This window comes from Perissodus microlepis, chromosome 15 (assembly GCF_051167445.1).
Source record: "Perissodus microlepis isolate ML-2025 ecotype Zambia chromosome 15, ASM5116744v1, whole genome shotgun sequence".
Lineage (NCBI taxonomy): Eukaryota > Metazoa > Chordata > Actinopteri > Cichliformes > Cichlidae > Perissodus > Perissodus microlepis.
In genome coordinates, this window is record NC_140475.1 from 16,739,672 (window position 1) to 16,763,626 (window position 23,955).

The following is a 23,955-nucleotide window of genomic DNA, read 5'->3' on the forward strand; positions in this document are numbered from 1 at the left end:
GACGTCATTTTCCGCAGAGACAGCTGATGCAGCGAGGCTTCCGCTCCTTCGCTAAACAGCTCTTGACTATATGTTGGTGCAGAAACAGTGAAAAACGATTTTAGTTTATTAAAGACGAGGCAGTATGTGGCACAGGGAAAGAATACCGCTGCTACTGGCTTTCGTCCAGTCTGTACTCGTCGTAGGGTGGTGTTTTACTGAAATGGAAGCGGGGCCTGGCGCAGCTATGTCGACGCAGACTAACGGAGATCGGTTCAAAATCGAAGGAAGAGCGATAGTTCCCGGAGTGAAAACACAAGACTGGGTCTCCACGGCTAGAGTGCTAGTAGATGGTGAAGAACATGTGGGATTTTTGAGGTAAGAAATATCCATAGTTCATAGGATAACTAGCTAGCATGGTACGTGCTACAATACGTGCTAATGCTACGTACGTAGCATTAGCACCTAGCCATTGCTAGCTGGTGGTTAGGGTCAAACTCGATGTCAAACCCGATAACGACTGCATCTGCCACAGGCAGATGGCAGGTACCAAATGTTGTAGATCATGCACAGCTTTCCTTTTGTAACTCTTGTCCGAGTGTCAATCAATTAGCGTTTCATTTCAACATGAGGCCTTTTTGGTCCTACTGCAGCGGTAACTGCAGCGGTAACCACAACACAAAACGTCCACAAGAGACTTGTGTATATATAATCTATTATGTTTCCACAGCTAGCATATGTTTATGAGAAAACACCAGTACTAGCACTGGTTTGCTGCACAAACGTGTGTTGAAGGCATAACATATTATTAAGCATGTTCTATAGCATTTGTTTGACACGTGTGTAGTAATGTACAAATAAAAAATATATATCATGTTATTTAACCCTGCTATCTTTAACCATGTTACCGTATCATCCGTAATAAAATAATCATTCATGTTCTTCTTAGCTCACAAGGGTTTAATCGATTGTCTTAGCAATAGTTTTAATTATTGTATGACTAGTGTACAGTAGTGTATTTCACCAAAGATGCGAGTATAAATGATGGCTAATACATACATTTGTCTGTGATACAACTATAAATTCAAGGATATTGGATGGAGCACACTTAGAAAGACATTCTAAGGTTCTCGTTTTTATAAATGCATTATTATTAGCAGAAGAAGTAGTGGCATTAGTAGTGTTGTGTTTTATGTGTCTCACTGTTACATCCCTACTGGCTCTATTAGTATATCAAATTATGTACATAGATTGTGCCCAAAGGAATGATTTTGATGAAGACAAATTTTGTTTACTGTTTTGTTTTGTTTTTTCACGCACATAAAGGGTATAGAAGTAGTCACTTATAACTATGCAACTATAACAAAATGTATTTAAAAAAATAAGTCTCTGATTATTCATAGAGTTATCACTATATTTTTATTTTTAATAGGTTATTTGCATCACGGAATGTAACAATGCATGTATATAAGAAACTCATAATTTACGCTTGAAAAGAAGCATAACTAACTTGCTGATGGCATACATACACATACATGTAGTTATACATAACTATGCATTTATATGTATACTAGCAGACATATAAAGCTATACATATATATCATAACATAATATGCATACATCCACCTATATGTAGCAGCTTTATATTCTCACACACACACACACACACACACACACACACACACACACACACACACACAAAATTACTAACCTACTTTGCATACTCCACAATATTTATGCCAGGTTTTGTAAATAGTCATAATTAGACTATTTATATATATACTCTCACACATGCATGTATATTTACATATATATACATACATGTAAATATCTTCATACATATAAATCAAAATTTGCATTGACATTTATCTACCATATGAGCCACTGAACATTGTTGTACGGCACAGTTAAAAACACAAATGGCTTTCGCTGTTGGCCATACTGTTAAAAAATGAAACTTTATCTTCACATTATAGCCCTGCTTCCCTACCAGTGAACATTTTCTCTATATTTCCCAGTAACAGGGAACCTAACCCTTACTCAGTTCTTCGTATAGTACTTGTGCAGTTTAATATTTTACAAGGTCCAGAAATTTTAACATGTTTTAGTATTTTTCTTTCTTTTTATATTTCTACCATAATGCAATGTGCTTCAAATTTCAACTTAATAAGCATACTACTTGAATTCTTAGATACTTATACACCTAATTAGGTGACCTTTATAGATGTCCCACTTTCAGATATTTAATTGAAATTTTTTATTGACTGTCAAGACCTTTAACGTTTTTACCACATTTGTTTATTTATTTGTCTTAACCATTTGTATTTCTGCTTTAGTAAGATAGTTTGATAATACTTTGTTATTTAGTTCATTCTCCATTTATTTTAGGATTAATATTTTAGACGAACTTTAGGTTGAACTAATATAGGTGTACCTTTTTTTAAATTATAAGCAGCTGCTGTCTTGAAAAAATTGCTTTATGTTTTTGTTACAGAACCGATGGGAGTTTTGCTGTGAACGATGTCCCCTCTGGGTCGTATGTTGTTGAAGTTGTTACTCCCACCTATAGATTTGAAGCTGTCCGTGTTGATATCACATCCAAGGGTAAAATGAGGTATGGCCACTATAGTGAAAAACACAAAACTTGCAAAAATTAGCGGTTGGCCTGTGGCAACTCTGACCCACTGAAGCAATGTGTGATTTCACAGAGCGCGACTTGTGAATTACATCAAAACTTCAGAGGTAATTCGCCAGCCGTACCCTCTTCAGATCAGGAGTAGTGGACCTCACAGCTACTTTATGAAGCGAGAAACCTGGGGCTGGACAGACTTCCTTATGAACCCAATGGTAAGAAAATGCGTTGATTAAGTGGGAATTGCATGTGTATGTCACAAAAGAAACATTTCCTAGGATCCCACCATTATCCTAATACTCTGATTAAACATATGCTTTCTACCATTTGTACTGTTAGAGTCCATTGGCTGTAGATCCATTAAGAGAACTACAGATGTTAATTAATTTTGATAAGCTGGTGCACAATATTGACGATAATGAACAGAAGTTTCATGACTATGAAGTCACATTTCCATTCCTTAAAGTGACCTTTTTTGCTCATTTCTACTGCATATTTTTATACTTATGAACTCTTGAGCAGCTTTCTATCAATCAGAGTTGAAAATAAATCAGATTTATCTGGGGTAGTACAGGCCGTCCACTGTCTGACACAAGCTTTTTTTTATCTTTTCTTTTTTTTTTAGCTCCTTTCCTTTTTAAGGTTGCGTGTTCCTTATGCCAAACTTGTTTTCTTGATTGGATGGCCCACAAACTCAAAAAGAGAATGTTGGGCTTCTGTGCTGACAGATAAAACCGTTGAAAAAAGGAACTATAAAAACAAGTTGTCAAAGAAGATTGCATCTGAATTTGTTACATGTCATTTCATGTATTTGTTGCTCCTGCAGGTTATGATGATGGTTCTGCCCCTGCTTATCATTGTTTTGCTACCCAAAGTGGTCAACACCAATGACCCAGAGATGAGAAAGGTATGTTCATTGTGCTGTGTCTCTGAGCTAAATGGAAGAAAGAACAGACTTTGTGATGTTTTAAATCCTAACCCTATCCTTGTCTCCTTTTGAATTGCTTATTGTGCTAAAGTGCTAACTGTGACAGATGTGACTGATTGTGATACATTTTTAACATCAGAGAGAACACTGAGTCTGTACACAGCCTTTCTCTCTCCATAAACAGCTGTTCATTCTCTGCCTCCCTTTCTGTACAGGAAATGGAGCAGTCCATGAACATGCTGAACCCGAACCCTGAGCTTCCTGATGTCTCTGAGCTCATGACCAAGCTCTTCTCTGGCTCCAAAGGCTCCAGCAAGGCAGGCAGCAGCAGCAAAGGCACCAGGCCAGCTGCCAAGAGGAGGTAGTACTGTACATGCCTCCTAAAAATCCACCTAAAAAGAAAAAAGCTTGATTTATGTCATGGAAGCAAGGTTTTAAAGTGTCATTTTTCTCTCTCTCTCTCTCTCTGGGTTTATTGTACAGATTTCATTAATATTAGATGTTTTGAGCACATCTGGATTTCTAATATGCTATTACAAACTGAGCAAAAATTGTTTTTTTTCCTAGGTTTTTTTTTTTCATACTGCACTGATAACATTTGTTGCGAAAGCTGTTATTCTTAATTTGCGCGATACTTTCTACAGGTGACCCTACTACTCATCAGTCTTTTCTGTGCTAAAACCTCCATTGTATATTTTCCACTGCTGCTACTTCCACTACCTGAAAGAGAGCATATATACACAATTCAGAGATTTTCTTGTTTAAGTAACTTCAGTAATACGACTGTGAATGAAGAGAAATTGAATTTTAAGACAGATAAATTCTTATTTAAAAACCTAGATAAATAAATTGCCATGGTATATGACAGCTGTGTTGTTATTTCACACCATTCATTTCTTTGAGTGAACACGTGACTTTCTCATTTTATGAATTGTGGTGAACTGTATGGTTAGAATTCACACACTGTACATTATGTGCCTGAGGTGTAAAAATTAAAATGATAATCACTGGAAGTACAAAGAGAGAAATGTATGGTTGCTTTTTAAAAGCTCTACAAAGTGTAACTGGTTTTACTTTGTAATAAAATAGACATTAAAGTCCATAGTAAAATCATTATTGTAGAATGTGTTAGCACTGCCTGACAGGATGTGTTTTAAAATGAAACAATAATGAGTAATGTTATTAAATATAGAGACTGACAAAGTAAGCTCAGCTCAAGGTTGAGTCACAAGCTTTCTCCTGAACTTTGAGCCAAATATGTTCATCATCAGCATTTATCTATTTGTTGAGGAGAGAGTCCTTTTGGCACAAAAGCTCCGTTGTTGCTATGGTTTTGATTTTGGCTTCAAAGTTACCCAGAAGTGAGAAAGAGTGGGTTTTTGTTTTGTTTGCATCATATGCATCTATGCAAGATTATATTTACTGTATATTCCTGCTGTTTCACTGATCAGTGCTTAGCAGTGGTAACGCAAAAAGATGAATTACCTTGTCTTCCCTTTTTCAGGGGAAAACATTCTGGCACATCAAGGTAGGAGAAGCATGTGGGTCAATACAAGCAAAAAAACAAGTTTGCTGGCTGAGTTCCAAATAACTGCTTAAGCTTTTGAGTCTTAGTGTTATGCACGAGGGCCCACTGGGCACAATCACTGTCGATAAAAATGCTTTAAAGTCAGATCAGATGTTTATGATGCACAGAATGTGTTTTGGTGAGAAGTAGTGAATATAAATATAATCTAAAAGTTATCTCTCAAGAGTAGACAAAAAGTGTCGTGAATTAGGTCAACTTGCATGCAGTTGCATCTTTTTCCAGTGATACCCCGTCCACAGGTAAATGGAGATGGTGTGACACAATTTAAAATCAGTCGTTTTCATCAAATCGCCTTTTTCCAAGGTTAAGAATGAGTTGCTGTGTGAAGAATGCGCATGACAGCGTCCTGTAGATTACTCATGCTAAACGAGTTAAGTGAAAGCATCGAAATAAATGAACGCTTGTTGTTTTCCCTAATATTTTCCAAAGTTTCAATCATCACTGTGGCTCTGAGACCAAAGCAATTTAGTGCTTATTTTGACTCTAAATGTTTTATTTAAAAGCTAGAGCTAAACTGCTAAAAACTCATTTTTACCAAATGGGTGCAAATATTAACCAAACACTATTTTCAGCTGCATTTTGGTGTTTTAGGGTTTCACAGTTGCATTTTGTATTTGAGATTAAAGAGAAATTACAGTACCGGAGTTCATTCAGCACATATACAAGCCTATTTCTGCCACTGGAGGGGAAAGGGAAAAAAATGCCACCCATAATTTAAAATTTGGGGTTATCTCAAAATTTTAACTAAAGTTTCTTATTATTTTCTGAATTCTGACGTATTTATTTTGGAAGTTTGAGTTGGTAAGTTAAAATCTCGAGATACCGAACTCAAATTTTTCAAACAATGATCCAATATTTTGACTTGTTGGGGGCAAAAAATGTTTTTTTTTTCCAGTGGTGGAAACAAGCTTCCATAAACACAAAGGTGAGTTCTCCAGGGAAATAGTTTTTTATTAGTGTTTCAGTGACATCACAGGTCAACTGAGCTTTATCAGACTGTGAAAACGCCGAGTCCTGTTAATGAGATCAGTTAATTAATGGCTTTGTTCTTTTCATGTGGTGTTGCATTAGAGCAAAGAAACTCTCAATGCAGAACAACAGTGCTGACCTGGACTCTTGGGACCAGTAAAATCTCCGGTGACGTCGGGGATTTCTTTAGAGCCATGACGTTGGTACATGGCACATTCGGGTAGTCAACCATTGAAGGATGGTAACGATTTGCCTCACCTCTCAAAGACAAATTATTGACAAATGAGACAGTCTTCAACATGTCTGTTGGTCATTAAATGTTTGCATTGAAGTTTGTATTTTACTGCGTATATTATTACACAAAGACACTTACAGAAGTGCAGACGGACAGTAAGCACAAGCGCCTTCACAAAGGAATTTTTGCCGCTATGAGCAGAACAAAAGGCACAGAGTTCAGATCAGAAAGATACATTTAACATTACATCATAATAGACAAAAAAGTGAAATAATTTACAACATCACTCATCTTTTTACAGCAAAAAGAAGACAAGAGGTGTCCATAACAATCTTAATCTCATATTACTGGTGTTAAACTAATGCAACTGTAAATGCACATAAATGTACCGATTAGCCCTTATACACATGATCAAATATCAACAAGATAGAAAACAGAGGAAAAGACATTCACTGGACAATAATATACTGTAAACAATTTACATTCACCATTTGTGAAGTGTAAAATCCGACATAATCTGTGAAATATGTTATTCCTGTTACAGATTTGTTTTGAAATATGTGAGCTTATGCTATGTCATTTATACACAGTGCAAGAGTATAAAGGAGAATTATGAATTATGTGAGGTTGAAAGGATAGGATCAGAAATTTTGACTCCAGGATATTTTACTAAAAAAAATTGTTACAACCCCTGTAATCAGGCTTGAGACAGGCTTGCCATTGAAGGAGGGGCCGTGGTTGTTACTTGGGCCACTGGTTTGGGAAGAATACTATTTTATTATCATGTTTGATTTTTAATTTTTATTTGGTTTCTTAACCAGCGAACCAGTTGTAGTTGCTGCTTTGCAGCCACTGACAGCTATTTCAAGGTACTTCTGCAAATGTCTCCAAATGCAAACAAATACATGATGTTAAAAAGGGGACAAAAAAATAAGTAATTCACTGTTTAAATGACAGTGCAATACAAGACTTTAAAACAGAATGACAGTCGACATTCCTGGAGTTGGAAGTTCAACTAGAGGAAGAGTTACCATCTTTACTGGACGTTTCAAAGTTGCAGTCTTTTCAACACAAAATAACCCATTTTGGAGATGGTTACCATTGCTCCACAATCTCAAGGGAGGGAGGAATTTTATTTTATTTATTTTGCAGGTGTCCCTTTGCAGAAGTTACAGTTCATGTGTAAATTATAAACACAGCTTATTTATTATCTTGTAAATTAGCTATATTGAAAATGATTGTAATCCTGGTGAGGTTGGCAGAACTAAGCTCTTTACTCTCTGTTTACTATATAAACATGTAATAAGAAGGTCACAGAGGATCACAATATAGATGCAAATAGAAAACAGGTTAGAAGTCCAGTACTAGAAGCTGCTATGTAAACAGATGATAAAGGACAATATAGCTGGGTTTGGAATTATGATGTCTTCAAATGAGGCTAGGACAGCTGTGAACAATTTAAGTCCTTAGCCTAAAAATATTATCAGTATGGTGTTTAACAGTGTAACTGAATACCTGACATCACTTTTTACAAATTCCTTAAAAATGTAAAGTAAAAGCAGGTTTTGTAGTTAAATGAGCGACTCGATATTGGGGGAACTACAGACATCAGACTTTTATAGTGTTTAACAGTCTCAAAGGATAAAAATTCATTTAAAAATAAATATTGACCCAATTTTGTTTTTCATTCTTACATTGTCAGAAAAAAAAGACACATTTTGCAATTCATTAATGATTTCCTGCCTGTCCACAGGTACTGAAAACAGAAAACAAGACAAATTAAAAAAAAAAAAAGTGTACAAGAGATATCAGTGCAGCGTACCAAGAGCAGGTTTTGAGATTGTCTGTGTTACGAACATCTTTCTAGTTAACGTTTCTTAATTCTTTTTAATAACTGTGGGTCTCGAAAAGCGCTATATAAATGCAATCCATTATTATTATTATTATAAAATAAGTATGAGTTGAGCAAGCAGTTTATACACTTCCACAAAATCAGACTGGACAAAGGGATTAATAAACACGCATAAAAGCGCCTCACCTTATTGATGTAGGTCAGAAAGAAGTGACTTGATAAAAGACAAAGTGTCTGACACCCGTTACATAAAGCCATAACAACCTTTACACCGGATTTATTTCCTTCTGTACTTTTTGTTTCTTCTGCTTTTTTTTGCCTTATGTAAATGTCACTTTTTTCTTGCAATAAAAGTGTTGACTGTTTAGTCATAATATATGTTATGTACCATATATTTTAGTGTCTGAGTACATTTAGATCTCAGTTGCAAAGGGATAGCAGTATTGCCCATATGGAGAGGAAGGATATGGGCGTGTAAGTATATTACAAATATTTAAATGTGTGCTCCATTAACTCGTTTTGAACTATTAATAACAGGAGTTGAAAGAGAGATATATCTCATTGCTGACTTTCCTATTCTTGTAACAAAAACAACAACAACAAAAAAAAAAACTAGTGCCTGTATTACCCACCATACAACTTAACCAAAAACAATTTTGTCATAGATTTGTGTCCATGTCACACAGCCATTAGCCTACAGAAGTTTGATAAGATCACTTGTTTCTAAACTCAACACCCCTTAGACATCTAAAACGGACGCTGACTCAAGTGATATGATGTAGCACAAGGCGGTTTATCAGACTTCATACTAGGGCTGTCATGATATCACATTTCTGCATGATTATCGTGACCAAAAAACAACAAAAACAAAGATTCACAATATTGCTATTATCACGATATCTATTAAAAATAGCAATAATTCTATCATTCAAATTAATCAGTAACTTTGTTTATTGTGTCTTTTTTACATTAATTAACCTCACAAATGCATTCAGGTGGCAATAGAGTCTAAAGCCATATAACTATACAAAAGCATACAAAAAGAACAAATACACAATTATTTATGATTATCATACATGCATTATTAGCACAATGTTGATATTTCATTTTTTAAACATCACGGACAGCCCTACTTCACGCAGCTCCCTCAGCGGCCATGCAATCTGTAGGTCTGTAATCAGACTTTAATGTGTAGAAGCAGTGGTATATCGCTTCAAGACAGACTAGAAAACATCTGAACCTGTTCGTTAACCTTTAATTATGTGAGAATGTGCAGACACCTTTCTTTCTTATAACAGCAGACGTTTAGGTGCTTCATCAGGCTCAGCTCATTTTGAACCAGCAGATATTTTAACACAAAAATCACATGTGGCACTTCATGCTGAAGAAGACCACTGACTACTGTATATGTCAAGAAAATCCAACAAAGTGGACAAAAGTAAGTCTGGTGTAATATTGCAGGGACACATTAAGTCATTTTATTGTTGACATTTGGGTTTTGTCCACCCCAGTATAGCTTATCCTCACCTCTCCTCCTTTTCCTCCACTGACACAGCAGAAGCATGCGGAACGTCTTCTGGAAGGTCTTGTTGCAAAGAGCGTAGCACATTGGGTTGATGGTGCTGTTGACGTAGCACAGCCAGTAGCCCAGGTGCCACAGAGATGTCGGGATGCATTCGACACAGAAAGTAGAGATAAGCACCATGATGTTGTATGGCGTCCATGTCAGGATGAAAGCCAGGAGGATGGCGCTAAGAGTCTGGGCTGCTTTTTTCTCCTTCACCAGCACCATCCTCTTTCTCTTAGTAATCTGGTTCTTCAGGGCAGTGTCCATGGGTTTGGAGGTGGTGGAGGATGAGGAGGGGGAGGCATTTTTGGTGGGCAGCTCTGCTTCAGGGGGGCATGATGTTGCGCTCATAGGATTGCTGTTTTTACCCTTTGAGCCAAGTTTAAACCTATATGAGATGCACTTTTTGCTGTTCTTTTTTTGAGGTGTGGAAAAATACTCATCTTCTGCATAATCAGTCACCTGTCCATTTTTATTAGTTTCTCCACTTCCTGGCTCTTTGAAGGATCCTTGTGGGGTTTCTACTGAAACGTGTTGTTCCTCTTCTTCTGAGGACGTGTAGCTATTAAAAGACGTGATCTGGTCTGCTTTCGCCCATGCCTCATCTGACCTCGTGGTAGTTTTTGTGGCATTGCTTTGATTAGATGAGGACCAGGAGGCCTGACTCTGATCTCTTGGCTCTCGGGTGAAATGAAAACACGAACGAATAAGAGTTTTCTGTGGTTTAGCCCCCTCTGGAACATGTTCCTTTGTGAGCCCTTGCAGCTCTGCTAGATCTTTTGTCCGTTTTTGCGTCTCTTTGTAAATCCTGCAGTAAAGAATGGTCATAATAGAGACTGGGATGTAGAACGCAGCAATGGCTGTCCCAAATGTGATGACGGGCTGTGTTAAAAACTGGATTTGGCACTGGTCCATTTGCACTTTTCTCTCTCCTACAAAGTACTGCCAGCACAGAATGGGTGGAGCCCAAAGGACAAATGACACCAACCATGCCAGACCAATCATAATGGCAGCCCTCTTTGGAGTCCTCTTTGCCCTGTATGTCAGTGGCCTTGTAATGGAGAAGTATCTGTCAAAACTGATAACAAGTAAGTTCATAACTGAAGCATTGCTGGCTACATAATCTACTGCTAGCCAGAGGTCACATGCAAGGTTCCCCAGGGACCAGTAACCCATTAATATATATGTGGTATACAGGTTCATGGATAAAACTCCTATGATGAGGTCTGCAAACGCCAGACTCAGTAGGTAGTAGTTGTTTACAGTTTTAAGTTGACTGTTTACTTTAAAGGACAGCATAACTAGCACATTACCAACTATTGTTATCAGGCTGACAATGGCCGACACCGTGGCGATGGTTATAGCCTCCCAAAGGCTGTGAGGAGCAGCGGAGACTTGTGAAGTGTTGCCAAAAGTACTGTTTGAAGCATCCATTACGCTTTGTTACAGAGCTGTGTTACTGTTGGAAAATATTTCTTTGTAGCCTCATGCGGATTCAGCAGTTACCTACAATGAAAAGAGAACAGCAATGAGATATAATTACACACAGAGTTGTTTTTAATGAGTTAGCACAATTCATTTTTGATCAGAGTGACAGTAGCTTACTTAGATTTTTAACTTGTATACGTAGTTCGTAAAAAGCGTAACAGATTTATTGTAATCTAAGTATAATATTTATACGGTAAAATAAAACATTAGGTTCATCATTATATATGTGTGTGTGCATGTAATGTATAATAAAATTCTATATGTCATTAATAATAATAATAATACTATATATTATAATACATATAATATAATAATATATGCAGTAGTATTTATTTGCTTGTAAGTTCTAGTTGACATAGAGTTTCTTCATTAAGAATATATAAAACATTCAAACGTGAAAAGTTAATTATTTTTATATGGTACTGATAGATATTCATGTAGCCAAATTGAGGCCCGGAACTATCAAATCAAAACAATTTTGCCGTGGGATATCATTGGGTGTAACACCCATTTCAACTGTGAGGCGTCACACGCTCAGCTGTCCGGCCACTGTTGACAGTAATGGAAGGTAGAGTAACCAGAGGCAGTGGGAGAAGAGGTGGCCGCGGTGGAAACGACGGCAACAGTTTTGGCGGTGAACGCCGAGGGAGAGGAGGACACCACCGCGGGCGGGGTAAACGAGAACATCATCGCGGCCGTGGACGCGGAGGAGGCGCCCATGCTGCTGAATTCCATCAGCGGGTGAGAGAGCAGGGATACGTTAGTCCGCTAAACTTTGTTGAAAAATATTTTTGAATCCTGTAGTTTACGTCACTGCGCTGACGCACACATTCACAGATGCTATTGCAAAGCTACATGGGATTACTTCTTCAATTCGGCCTAACTAAAACTCATTTCAGGGTGATAGTTAGGCAGTGTTATAGTTAGTCTGAGCAAAACAATCCCAGCAGCTGGTGCAAACTTTGAAATATAGCTATGTATTGAAATAATGTGCAAACTCACAGTAAGTTTCGAGTCAGTATGCATTAGCTGACATGAGAAGTGTGCAAATATCAGCTAAATCCATCCATGCTTATTATTTGTTGTTCGTGCTATCGTCATCTAATAAATCCTACCAGCATGCACTGTATAGAGCTACACTGAGCCCTTTTACATTTTGATCAAGCTCTTGAAATTTTTCCCACAGCAATTTAACTTTGTCACTTTACAATCTGCCTGTCGATATGACCCTAGAGGCTGCAGTTGTTTTTCCACTGGGATGTTCAGACAGTTAATGCCCCTGCTGTGGTACCTACAGCAGTAGAAGAGAAACAATAGGGGCTCTGTGATTACAGTCATCAAAATCTCCCTTGGTTCGTTGGAGCTCTTGATTGCAATCATTTTCTTTTCTTTTTTTTGGTGCATCCATAGCTCTTTGATTATCTTGTTCAGAAGAAAGCACGGTTTTTCCATGGCAGTATTATGAAAATATTTTTTTGCAGATGTGTGAGAAAGCAGGGATAAATGTGTTACTCAGGCAAACTTAATGAGTTCAGTTTTGGCAGTGATGTTTATTCTTTGTTTATACCTTCACCCAATTATGACGCTTAGCTACCAATTATAAATAAGAGCTATGTGCTAATGAACACTTTAAAAAAATTGTCTTTCAATTTGTGAAGCACAAAATGAATTATTATTTCTGTTGCAGGAAAATCATAGTGACAGTACTAAAGGTATGCAGTTTAGACTTTTTTAAAAGTTAGAACAATTAGACTTCTTTCCAGACTGTTTTTTTTTTTTTGCATTGTGATCTATAACACCAAAATTATTCACAGAAACCAGGATTTAAAATCTAAATATTGTGCTTTACATACATTCCCTAGCCAATAAACCCATAACAGACTCTGAAAAGTCTCTTCTGGTACTGGAGGAAAAAAAAATACTTGCGGAGGAATTCAATTGAAATGGATGTTTCTATGCACATTTGTCAGGAATTTGCAAACATGTTTGGGATCTGTGTGTTTAGGCAGTCCTCCTGCAGTTTGCTAATAAAATTTACTTTCAGTATTAATTTATTGTTGCTTACTTCCTAAATTAATAGTTTAGTTGTGTTATTTTCCCAAAGCACAGGTGACATCTTAAAAATAAACAGATATTTAAATTACTTTGAGGATTTTCTGAGTTTCTATTTCTAGTCAAAGTGCCAGAGTTTGAATGAAGTTGCCATTTGTCCTTGAAATGGTAATCATAGAAATAGTTGCCAAAATTTTTTCCAGCTCAAAATCTTTTTTCTCCTAATTATTATAATTATTTTTTTAGTTTACAAAGGAATGGTCCCCAAATCCCACTGCAATATAAAATCACTTTTTTAGGTGTTTTTTTTTTCTTTTTTTGTTAGGTATTCTGGAACTGGGTTAGATTTAATTCAGAACTGCTTTAATTCTTTGAGATGATTTTGGATTTGTGAGACTGTTTGTTATTCTACTGGATGCAGCCATCAGTTTGCTGGCGGGAGGCTGCTATACAGTTTGACATTCTTTGCTCTATTATTTTTATATTTGCCTTGAACAGGTGTACCTAATGAAGTGGCCGATGGATGTGCTACATATAAAAATGTTGTAGCAAGAAATTTTCAGAGTATTGTTTATTTCTGTCCTAAGTTAATCATTTTTCTTTAACCCAGCTCACCAATACTCCATTTAAATTGGTTAAAATGAACAGGTGGATAAAAGTATGTTTCAGGTTAAGATGTTCTTCTGTTGTTTATAAGAATTTGGATCAGAGGACCCTCAACTTTAGTCTCTTAGCTGACAGATTTATTTTATCTAGCTATTCTTAAGATTTCTTGTCCGATTCTGCTTTCTGATTTTCTTGAGTGTCATATTGGTCATTGTATACCCTGCTATGTTCTCCTTCAGGACCAAGATGAAGGGGACAGTTATCAGGAGGACGATGATAGCACACAGGTGTTCTCCAGGAGGAAGCTGGAGTCAAACTGGGACCGGTACGAGGAGTCGGAGAGGCCAGAGCCGGATGATGACACGCCAACTCAGAGAGGAACAGACTTTCATGTTTTGCTGGCCTCAGCAGGTAAGATGTGACCACAAGATGTTGGAGGAGGATGTTTGTTTTACCAGCCACACCTGCAAAGCTCATACAGCCTACAACAGGAGGGATGGGTTTTACCTTTGACTTTGTTCTAGAAGCTTAAGTGATTAACAATCAGTCAGTTTTTTACGTTTTTATTTGATGCTTTATCATCATGCTTCACTTGGCACAAATAAATGTTGACTCAGTTTTTCTAAAGAGTGTTGACCTTTCGTGTGTGTTGTAGACTTAGTGCAAGTACTCCACTGAGTCAAGTTGTAGTTTTCCAAAGTTGCCTCCGTTTCCTAATTAGCTAGAAATGTTTGCTGCTGTCTTTAGGGACTTTAATTGCTCTGTATGGACATTGCTGTCAGATAGCTGCATGGAGGATCCTTGTTTGTCTTGTTTGCTAATTTCAGCCTCAGTGGTCAGTGTCGGGGCCCCTGGGCTCTCTACAGTCTCTGATTCTGTTGCTGTTTCTTTCCCCCAAGGATCATAGTTAGGGAAGTTCAGTTTAATAAGAGCAGAGCTCAAGTTTTTTCAGATATTTCCCTGATTCTCAGCCCCAGTGTCGAGCTGTCACGTTTAGCTTAATATTCAAGATTGTTTATAGTTGTGGTCAGAAGTTTAAGACTCATCACGGGCATGGATGTCATGACAATTTTGGGATTTTAATGATTCCTTTAAACTGTTCTTGGAATGATTGCACAGCATATATTTTTAGTGACTTCAGAAGGCAATAATTGTGTGCACTATTTTAATTTATTGTGGATTTTATCTAATCCACACAGTCAAAAGGACACATACAGGCTCAAATATATGCATTCACTCATATCTTTCAGTAAGTGTTGCATGAAGGTAGTACAATGTCTTCTAACTTGACAAGGCCTGTTAACTTTAGTTATCAGGACTGAGTATAAGTGATAGTTTCTCTTTGCCAGCAAATAAAGGATTTGTTTGACAGCACTTGTTGGACTGACCAATAAGAGCAATAGGAAAGTCCAAAGAACTCATTGAAAATCTAAGAAAGAGGACCATAGATTTACACATTTTGGGAAGATCTCTTGGAGCCTTTTTCAAGATCATCGGCTAACCAGTTGTATGTACGTGGCACACGTGTATACGTGGCAGCACTTCTGCTATAATTTTGTTCGTATTTAACAAAATAAAAATGCAGACATATGTGTACACATTAGTTTTTGACTGCTATTGAAAATTGTTCTCTTTACACAAACTCTCTGACTGAACTAACATGCAATCCCTGAACATGTTTGCACTCTCTGCTCATATTGCCTTCATATTAAATAATTTTTTGCTTTTTAAAGAAATTATTTTAACATTGCACTCAACAACAAACAATTCCTCGCTAACAAAAAAAGTAACTTCAAGGGCCAAATTGCATTATATTTCTTCAGGTCAATATACGGCCGCAAATAGGGGTGACGTGGGCCGCAAGTGGCCCCGGGTCGCGAGTTTGAGACCCCTGGTCTAGAAGAAGTCTCAGACAGTCACCCTCAAAGGAGAGGAAATTGGTTTAAGAACAAACCAGAAACCACAAACACTCAAGCCTGCCATGAAATGGAAACTGCAGGAACACCACAGTGAAATGATTTGGCTACAAGGACAAAAGATATGTTTGGAGGATTAAAGGGCAACCTTTTAAAACAAGGGTTGGGAACTCCAGGCCTCAAGTGCCGGTGTCCTGCAGGTTTTAGATGTGTCCTTGATCCAACACAGCTGATTTAAATGGCTAAATGACCTCCTCAACATGTCTTGAAGTTCTCCAGAGACCTGGTAGTGAACTAATCATTTGATTCAGGTGTGTTGACCCAGGGTGATATCTAAAACCTGCAGGACACCGGCCCTTGAGGCATGGAGTTCCCCACCCCTGTTTTAAACCTAAGGGTACTGTACCAGCTGTAAGCATGGTGGCGATATCATCATGCTCTGAGGTTGCTTTGCTGCCAGTGGCACTGGTACATTGCACAAAGTGCATGGAATAATGAAGAAAAAGGATTGCCTTGAAATTCTTCAGCCTCATGTCAGATCGCACAGAGTTGGTTGTTTCAGTAGAACAATGATCCCAAACACGCATCATAACTGGTTTTGGAAGGAATAACGTGGGCCAACATTAAGCTTCTGGAATGGCCTTCCCAAAACCCTGATCTCAACTGTATTGAAAGTCTTTGAGCTGTGCTTAAAAGCCCGGTTCCTGCCAGGAAGACGACCAGTTTAAAGGAACTCTACCATGGACCGAGAGGGTGTTGACCTCTCAGTTCATATACTTGCGAGCCCTTGTGTATTAGAGAAAATTCAAAATAAATTCAAATGTTTGAACCCAATTTGTTGTTGTTGTTGTTGTTTAAAGTCATTAAAGATATATGTTGCACATTGCACCCTGGAAAAAGAACATTTCAAAGATATCATTACAATGCCCGAATTAGCATGACATGCTGAGTATATGCAAACATCTAAAAACAGTCTAGAAATATTTTAGGAACATTTTTTTCATCTTTCCAGCTCCTGAACATAAATCACAAAATAGTTCATACTTGTTTTGAATTCCTGCTGGCTTTCTGGTAATTAATTAACGGTGACTGGTGTAGATTTGGCAGCATCATGAGCTTGAGGTACAAGCAGGTTACCATAGCTCAGTAATTTTTCCAAGTTTCAGTGAGCAGCTTGTCTTGCCTTGTAAACATCCTGACTATTCCCAGGCTGATGGCATTGAATGCAGTAATCATGACCTGAAACGTCTGCCAACATTCTGGCTTTCATGGCACATCTTCATCTCCTTTTCTTGAGCTTTATTTGCGTTAGGCTTTCTGTGGTGACAAATCCCTCCCTGGTGATTTGGCAGTTTGAAGTTTAAAAAAAAAGTTTTCTTTTTACAGTTACTGTCATGTTTTTTCTGCTTCCGTCAGATATGCCATGGGTACTGATTAACTGAGCTGATTCACCCTCGTCACAGTCTGGACTACTGGTTCAAGAAAGTATTTGGCTTGGGTTGTTATTTTTTCTTCAAGTTATGTCTGTCAATTTTAGACGCTGATGAAATTGAAAACGACATGAAACAAGTTGAAGAGGCGTATCTGTAATCGTCCACTTTTCAGTAATGCTGGTTGATCTGTGATGTGTCGTTCTACAAGATGGAAGATTGGAAACACTACCGGAAATATATACTAATACATATTTCAGGGATTGCCTCTGTTTCAAGCCTGCTACAAAAACTGGATTTCATGTTCTGGATGCAAACCTCTTTCTAGGCGCTCTGAATGTAAGAGACGAAACATGATTACTCCATGCATTTAAAGAATCAATCATACATCCTGCTAACATTTGACACTGTTGTAGTGGTGTTAAATTCTATGGTTAGCTATGACTCAGTGCCTCTTTTCCACTTCAGTGAACTCTTTCACAGCTTTAACCACATCTCTACATGGAGTATGTATTATGTGACCAGTATATAGCTAGGTTGTTTTTATATGGCAGTATTCTTCTAAAAAATACTTTGCTGATTTATCCAAGACTGCGTGAAAATCACCGCAGAGTCTAATACAGAAGAATCAAGGGTGTTATTTTCTTGTTCTTCCTTGTTAGGACTTAGTGATTTAGCGATTTTATGAAACTTCTGCAGATATAAATGGAAATGCAGTATAACTCTGAGTTTCAAAGTCAGTATTTGATATGGCCACTTTTATTCTTCAGCACAGCCTGAACTCTCTTAGGCAAGCTTTTTTGTCATTTCTTTAAGTAGTCTTCGGGATTAGTTCTTCAGGCTTCTTGAAGGACATTTAAAGCTCTTCTTTGGATGCTGGCTGCCTCTTGTTCTGTTCTATCAAGATCCCTCGGTGCTTTATTAATGTCGAGGTCTGGGCTCTGGGAGGCCAGTGCATGACTGTTTGTGATCACCGTCATACTGAAAAATGAAGCCACTGTCAATCAGATGCTTTCCAGATGGTATTGCATGGTAGATTAAAATCTGACTGTATTTTCAGCAACATTAGATTTGACAAGATCCCCAACATCACTAGGTAAACCATGACACAGTCTCCAAAACATCTGTTTTGGAGATAAGCAAGTGTCTGCTGTAGTGAGATCTAGCTTCCACCAACTGCGCCTTATCTCTAAGGCTAGGCATTATGTTCCGCATGAGGACCTGGAGAAGGTTATTCACGCTTTTGTGACCTCCAGGTTGGATTATTGTAATTCCTTACTACAGTCTTCCCTCTTCTCTTCTTCTTAGACTGCAAACAGTCCAAAATGCAGCAGCCCGCCTCTTGACTGGTACCAGGAAATTTTGCCCTATAACTCCTGTTCTAGCTAGCTTGCATTGGCTGCCCATAAAGTCCCGTATTCAATTTAAAATATTACTCCTTACATTCAAAACTATTAATAAATTAGCGCCAAATTATCTTAGTGAACTTCTCAAATCACATACTCCTGCTAGAACACTTAGATCTGCCACTCAACTACTTCTGACCCAACCCAGATCGCGGCTGAAGTCCCGGGGTGACCGTGCGTTTGATCTGGCTGCCCTGGTACTGTGGAATACCCTTCCCCTCGACCTCCGCGCATCTGATTTCATTGCACTGTTCAAATCATGACTAAAAACCCACTTATTCAATCTTGCCTTTCCCTCTAGTTATAATTTCTTTTATGATTTTATATTATGCACTTTTATGCTCATTTAAATTCTTGTTTGCTCTGTACCTGTTGCTTTCCTATGTATCAGTGACAGCTACCTGCTTGCATACTTAGTACTTGCTTTGGTCCTATTTCTATTATCCTCCTCTTCTCTATCTTACTTGTTAAGCACCTTGGCATACCCTTGGTTTTTAAGTGTGCTTTATAAATAAAGTTTATTATTATTGTTATTATTTACAGGAAACACTCATTGTTGTAACTCTCTTCTGACCTCCTAATCGACATATTAAACCAAAAATATCAAATTTGGATTCATCACTCCGTCAGACAGGTTGCCACTGATTTTCAGTCTAGTTCTTGTGTCATTTGACATATGTCAGCCTTTCCCCCTGCCTCCCATCATGAAGAACGGCTTCTTGACAGCCACTTTTCCACCGAGAGAATTTCTTATGAGGCTTCGATGAACAGTAAATGGATGAACATCTTTCAGGTCCTGTGTCAGGTCTTTGCTGGATTTTTTTTCTTCTTTCTAAAGAACATGACTTTTAGATTCTGTTCATCTTCTGTAGACAGGCTTTTAGGCCTGACACTTCTTCTTTTGTCCTCAATAAGGGATAATAAAGGTTATTCTGAATCTGACTTTGCTTAGCTTCCTTCCTCTTACACATTTCTGGCAGGAATGCTAAAGTACAAATCTCCCTGCACTTTGCTTTCCTTCCACTTCCAGTCTCTTGTCAGCTTGACTGAGTACGTTGCATAACACACTGCTGCAGGTGGCAGAGTACTTGACTGGATAAATTACTGTTTTGCTGTGGAAGTCTAAAAAAAGTCATAAAATATTAGATCATTTAAACTTTTGGAGCAGTAGGATGTGATATGGTCATTAAGATGCCATTATTCAAAGTAGGGTCACACCAACATATTGCACTTGGTTTAACTAATGAAAGCTAAGCAGTCATGCAGATGATTATATTTTCCCTTTTTTATGTCATGTAGATGACTTTATTGTCTTACATGGTTCTAAAGCTGCACTTACCAATATTTATAGGCTTAAAATGATCTCTATTATGACAGGTGTAGCTTATAAAAATGAAGTCTTTGGGTAACTGTTGTAGCTTTAGCTGTATGGTCTGTCTCTTTCTTACAGCTGTCAACAGGATTCCTCCTAGTACAGTAAAAGTTATTTCACCAAAACAAATATAGGAGGCCTGTAAATACTGGACTCCCATTTATCAGATGGTAAGAAACATCACTTAAGATAAATCTTAATTTGTTCCTCAGCATGCTGGATTTATAAATTGGCAGCTGTTTTGTGAATTCCAGTGTTTTTCTTCAGCATTGTGTTGACAGCTTGGTGTCCTGCCCACAGTTGGCAACAAAATGAAATGGTGCTGCTTTAACTGGTTTTAACAACATTCTGGGTGAAGAGTAGTTATTGCAATTTCTGGCTTGAAAATTCACAAATTCAATGATGATCAGAAACTCGTGTTTGACAACCCTCATCAGTCATCCTCATTTATTTTTGGATCCAAGCTCTAATTAGCCGAATTCCATCGCACACGTTACTAATCAAGAGCTCGCCGAGTATGGCACATTATTCCAAGTAGCATGTCTTCTGTCAGTTATGTTTTTCAGTTGAGTATCCAGGCATTCACACTGATTGAACTGTGCAGGCTGACGCTTTTGGGGAAAGTCATGAGGCCATTTTTAACTTCGGGTGAGTGTTTTCAGCAGTGAACTGTTTTTGTAGGATTGTGGGTTTTTTTTCCTCACGCCATTAGAAAGTTGGAGTGTTGCAGCGCCGTGTCGCTCTCTCTCCTTCTCTTGTAGTGTAAATGCCAAAGGTGCTCTTGTGAGTTGTTTGACTCCGATCTCTCGTCTCTGTGTTTTGCCCACATTGCCAGATTAGTCATGGCATACAGCAAGAGGCTGCCGCTCTTTAGAGGATACTTAATTGTACGTGGGCGGCGATGCTTTTAAGAGTAGTTTTTCTGGCCAATTAAGGTAGCCATGAAAACAGGAATTCACTATAAAAACCACCTGTTTCCGCTTTGCTTTTCACAAATACTTCTTGTGGACTTGTTTATTTATTTATCTTGTAAGGGTGTTGAGGTATTTTGTTTGCTTTATTGACAAGATTTGACAGAATGTACAGGTCGGAAGTACTTCTATGTATTTCAAGAGAGAAATGGCCTGCAGCAGTGTTTCTCAACCTTTTGTTATGCACCTTGCAATTCTTCCGAGATTCGAAATCCCAGGGCAGACGGGTCGAGAGCAGAGCTTTACCTACAGTGTGATGGAGGCGTTAGACGTGAGCTGATTCTTTTTTTTTTTTTAAACAACATTTTAATCAAGTAGATGTTTTGTTTTCTCATCAAGTACATTATACTCTACATGATGAGAGCAAATAATATTGTGATTTCCTCTATAGGAGCTGAGTACATTTGAGCAACCCAAAACAAAACAGTTTAAATATATGAGTGGGTGTGGATAGTTTTTCCTGATATTCCTGACATTTATTGGAGAAAACAGCAAGATTTTGTTAAGTTGTTTTTGTTGTTGTTGTTGTGGTGGTGGTAAATGACTGTGGAGGTACAGCAGGTTGTCCAGAGAGTGTGGGGATGCTGGTTCGATCCCTAATTGTTTCAAGTGCCAAAACATATTTGAGCAAATCAGTGTGAGGCCCTGATCAGAAAAAAGCAAAAGTGGAAAGCTCTCGGAGAAATCTATTAGCACAAACCGAAACAGTCAGGTAATTACGACCAGCACGAATTTCTGAAAGCGGTGCACACGAGTGGGTCACAAACGAGGGGATCAGATGAATAAGTTACTGATGTGTTTCACTCAGGAAACAGCATGATAGTTCAGAGCAGGGAGAGGCAGAATAAATGAAGGAGAATTAATATGTTTTGATATCAGAGCATCATCTTCCATCATAAATTGATGGAAAGTATGTGAAGCCTTTGCTGCTGTGGCAGCTGTTTACTGGATAAATCTGATAGCTGAGGTGGGGCACAGGATTTATCCAGGTTGGGACTTCTAACAGCTGACCTGCTGTAGACGATCACAAAACACTAATTCACTGAATTAATAAACTTACTAGCACTACACGCTGTGCATGAGTGCTTGTTCTTTTTTTTTCTACAGGCTGTGTGAGATGGCAGGTATTTTTCAGAGGTCAGGGAAAGAGTCTGACTCACAGTCACCAACTGACAACAGACAGTTTCTGCAAATTCCAGGCTTCTTGTACAACACAATGTATTATTCAGACATTTTTCAAGCATGTTTCAGATCTGTCTGAGTCATATTAATAAGGGTACTTTGACAGACATTCCAATATGTTATATAACTGCAAAATATGTAGCAAAATACATGAAAAATGATGTTGCAGAGTGCTTTGTGTGTGTACTGTTGAGTGAAGACATGCTGAGGCTTCTGTTCTCCCTGCAATTTTTATTATGGATACATTTATTTGTAGCAATAATGTGACTAAAACACAAATTGTTCTGCTCACAGAAAAACTTTGCCGTCCATAATATATCCATGTAGAATAGTTTGATGTTTTGGCATTAATAATGGGACAATTTCCAGTACTTAATGTACTTTCTGTCAAATCTTGTGTTTATATGATTCATTAAAAAATTCTCCTACCCAGATTTTGTGTGTTCACGCCGTTTAGAGTTGTCTCTATACCTTATTCCCAAGAGTATAATTTTGACCTTTTTTTGTTGTTGTTGTTGTTGTTGTTTTTTAAATCTGAAAGTTTTGTAACTCTTGAAAGAAACTGGCGAGTCCTAAGTTCCAAAAACCAAACTAAACCATCAGGCAGATGGCGGGAACAGTAGGAATTGGAAAATAAAGAGCTTGGTATGTTCTAAGAAAAAGAAAAAGAAGGTTATTTTAGAAATCCACAAAAAGAGAAGACTTCACAAGAGATAATAAAGGTTCCACCAAAAAAACGCTGATGAATTTTAAAGTATAGTCACATATTCTTTTGGTCAGATTTGGTCAAATCCTGTAAAATAGCACTTGTACAGAAGAACGGTTAACTAAAATATACTGAAATGTATGTGAAGTCAAAATGAAAGACAGAGAGAGCCACAAAGAAACAGTTGTAAAGGCCTCGTAAAATATCATCAAGGAGGAAATCTGCTTTTTTATGTTCGTGGATTCCAGACTTTAGGCAGTCATTGCCTGCAAACAATTCTTGAGTATCTGCACTTTAGTTGAATTTGCAGTCTGTGTTGACATAGAAAGCTGAAAATATAACAAGTTGTGCCTCTATGTGATGTATAACTTATCACTGTAAGTCGGGCTGCTGTAAATCACAAAAATAAATCACCACTTTACTGAACCGAAGAAAGGGAGTGTTGTTCGTCAAGCAAAACAGCCGAGAAATGAATGTAGGCGGAAGGAAGGCTGCGTGGAAAAAAATAAATCACTGTCATTAGCTCCTCTTCCTGTCCTGAGTAGTGTAAATAGTTTTGTCAGCACCTTTAACACCACTACTGGGACAAAGAAATGACTGAAAAGATAAAATTACCCTTTTGATTTTGGCAGCTACTTTTTCTTGACATCGCTGCCAGATGGAGATATGCAGTGAGCGTCTTCTTAAAATGAGTCAACAGTTGGACAGGTTAGAGGCCAGTTTTATAATTATAATTCTCACTGACGCACGGCTGTCAGAACCTACAGTGTTACATAATGGCATGTTTCAAAACAGTTTGAGGGAAGTTGTCATGTAGTTGCTCTTGAATCTTAATGAGTGGAAGTGTGATTTTTATTTATTTATTTTTTAAATCTAAAACAAGGATTCCTTGATCAACTGAAAAGTTGGTATTATGTCATGTTAAAATAGAAAGTGCACCCTCTTTCAAGGTTTATCCATCATCATCAAATTAATCCGACCCTTACTTGGGTCTAAAATAATTTAAGTCCAAACTTAGTAAGTTTAATATTACGTTTATTGAACAACAACAGGTCTGGGGATATTGGTTTTGGTTG

At 37.7% G+C, this 23,955-nt stretch overlaps 3 protein-coding genes across 3 annotated transcripts in view; 2 read left to right on the forward strand and 1 right to left on the reverse strand.

The window, feature by feature from the left end:
- Positions 1-6,427, forward strand: emc7b (ER membrane protein complex subunit 7b). The gene is made up of 7 exons (XM_084952489.1): positions 1-357; positions 2,474-2,593; positions 2,688-2,826; positions 3,438-3,518; positions 3,755-3,900; positions 5,044-5,067; positions 6,199-6,427. Exons 1-7 carry the CDS (start codon positions 125-127, stop codon positions 6,254-6,256), a joined length of 801 nt encoding a protein of 266 aa, XP_084808615.1. The 5' UTR covers positions 1-124; the 3' UTR covers positions 6,257-6,427.
- chrm5b (cholinergic receptor, muscarinic 5b) overlaps positions 6,399-23,955 on the reverse strand; it is a 21,729-nt gene continuing 4,172 nt past the window's right edge. The window contains exon 2 of the mRNA XM_084952480.1: positions 6,399-11,256. Coding sequence (XP_084808606.1) covers positions 9,652-11,184 — 1,533 coding nt within the window. The 5' untranslated portion in view covers positions 11,185-11,256 and the 3' untranslated portion in view covers positions 6,399-9,651. The remainder of the gene's footprint in view (positions 11,257-23,955) is intronic.
- Positions 11,734-23,955, forward strand: part of aven (apoptosis, caspase activation inhibitor) — a 41,885-nt gene continuing 29,663 nt past the window's right edge. The window contains exons 1-2 of the mRNA XM_084952484.1: positions 11,734-11,979; positions 14,136-14,307. Of these exons, the coding sequence (XP_084808610.1) occupies positions 11,800-11,979; positions 14,136-14,307 (352 nt within the window). The 5' untranslated portion in view covers positions 11,734-11,799. The remainder of the gene's footprint in view (positions 11,980-14,135; positions 14,308-23,955) is intronic.

What these genes read in the sequence shown, in the direction of transcription:
- emc7b (XM_084952489.1), top strand. Translation starts at nt 125, where the DNA reads ATGTGGCACAGGGAAAGAATACCGCTGCTACTGGCTTTCGTCCAGTCT. An exon ending in ACTTCCTTATGAACCCAATG is followed by an intron (nt 2,827 to 3,437) that starts GTAAGAAAATGC and finishes TTGCTCCTGCAG; the next exon opens with GTTATGATGATGGTTCTGCC. An exon ending in AGGCCAGCTGCCAAGAGGAG is followed by an intron (nt 3,901 to 5,043) that starts GTAGTACTGTAC and finishes TCCCTTTTTCAG; the next exon opens with GGGAAAACATTCTGGCACAT.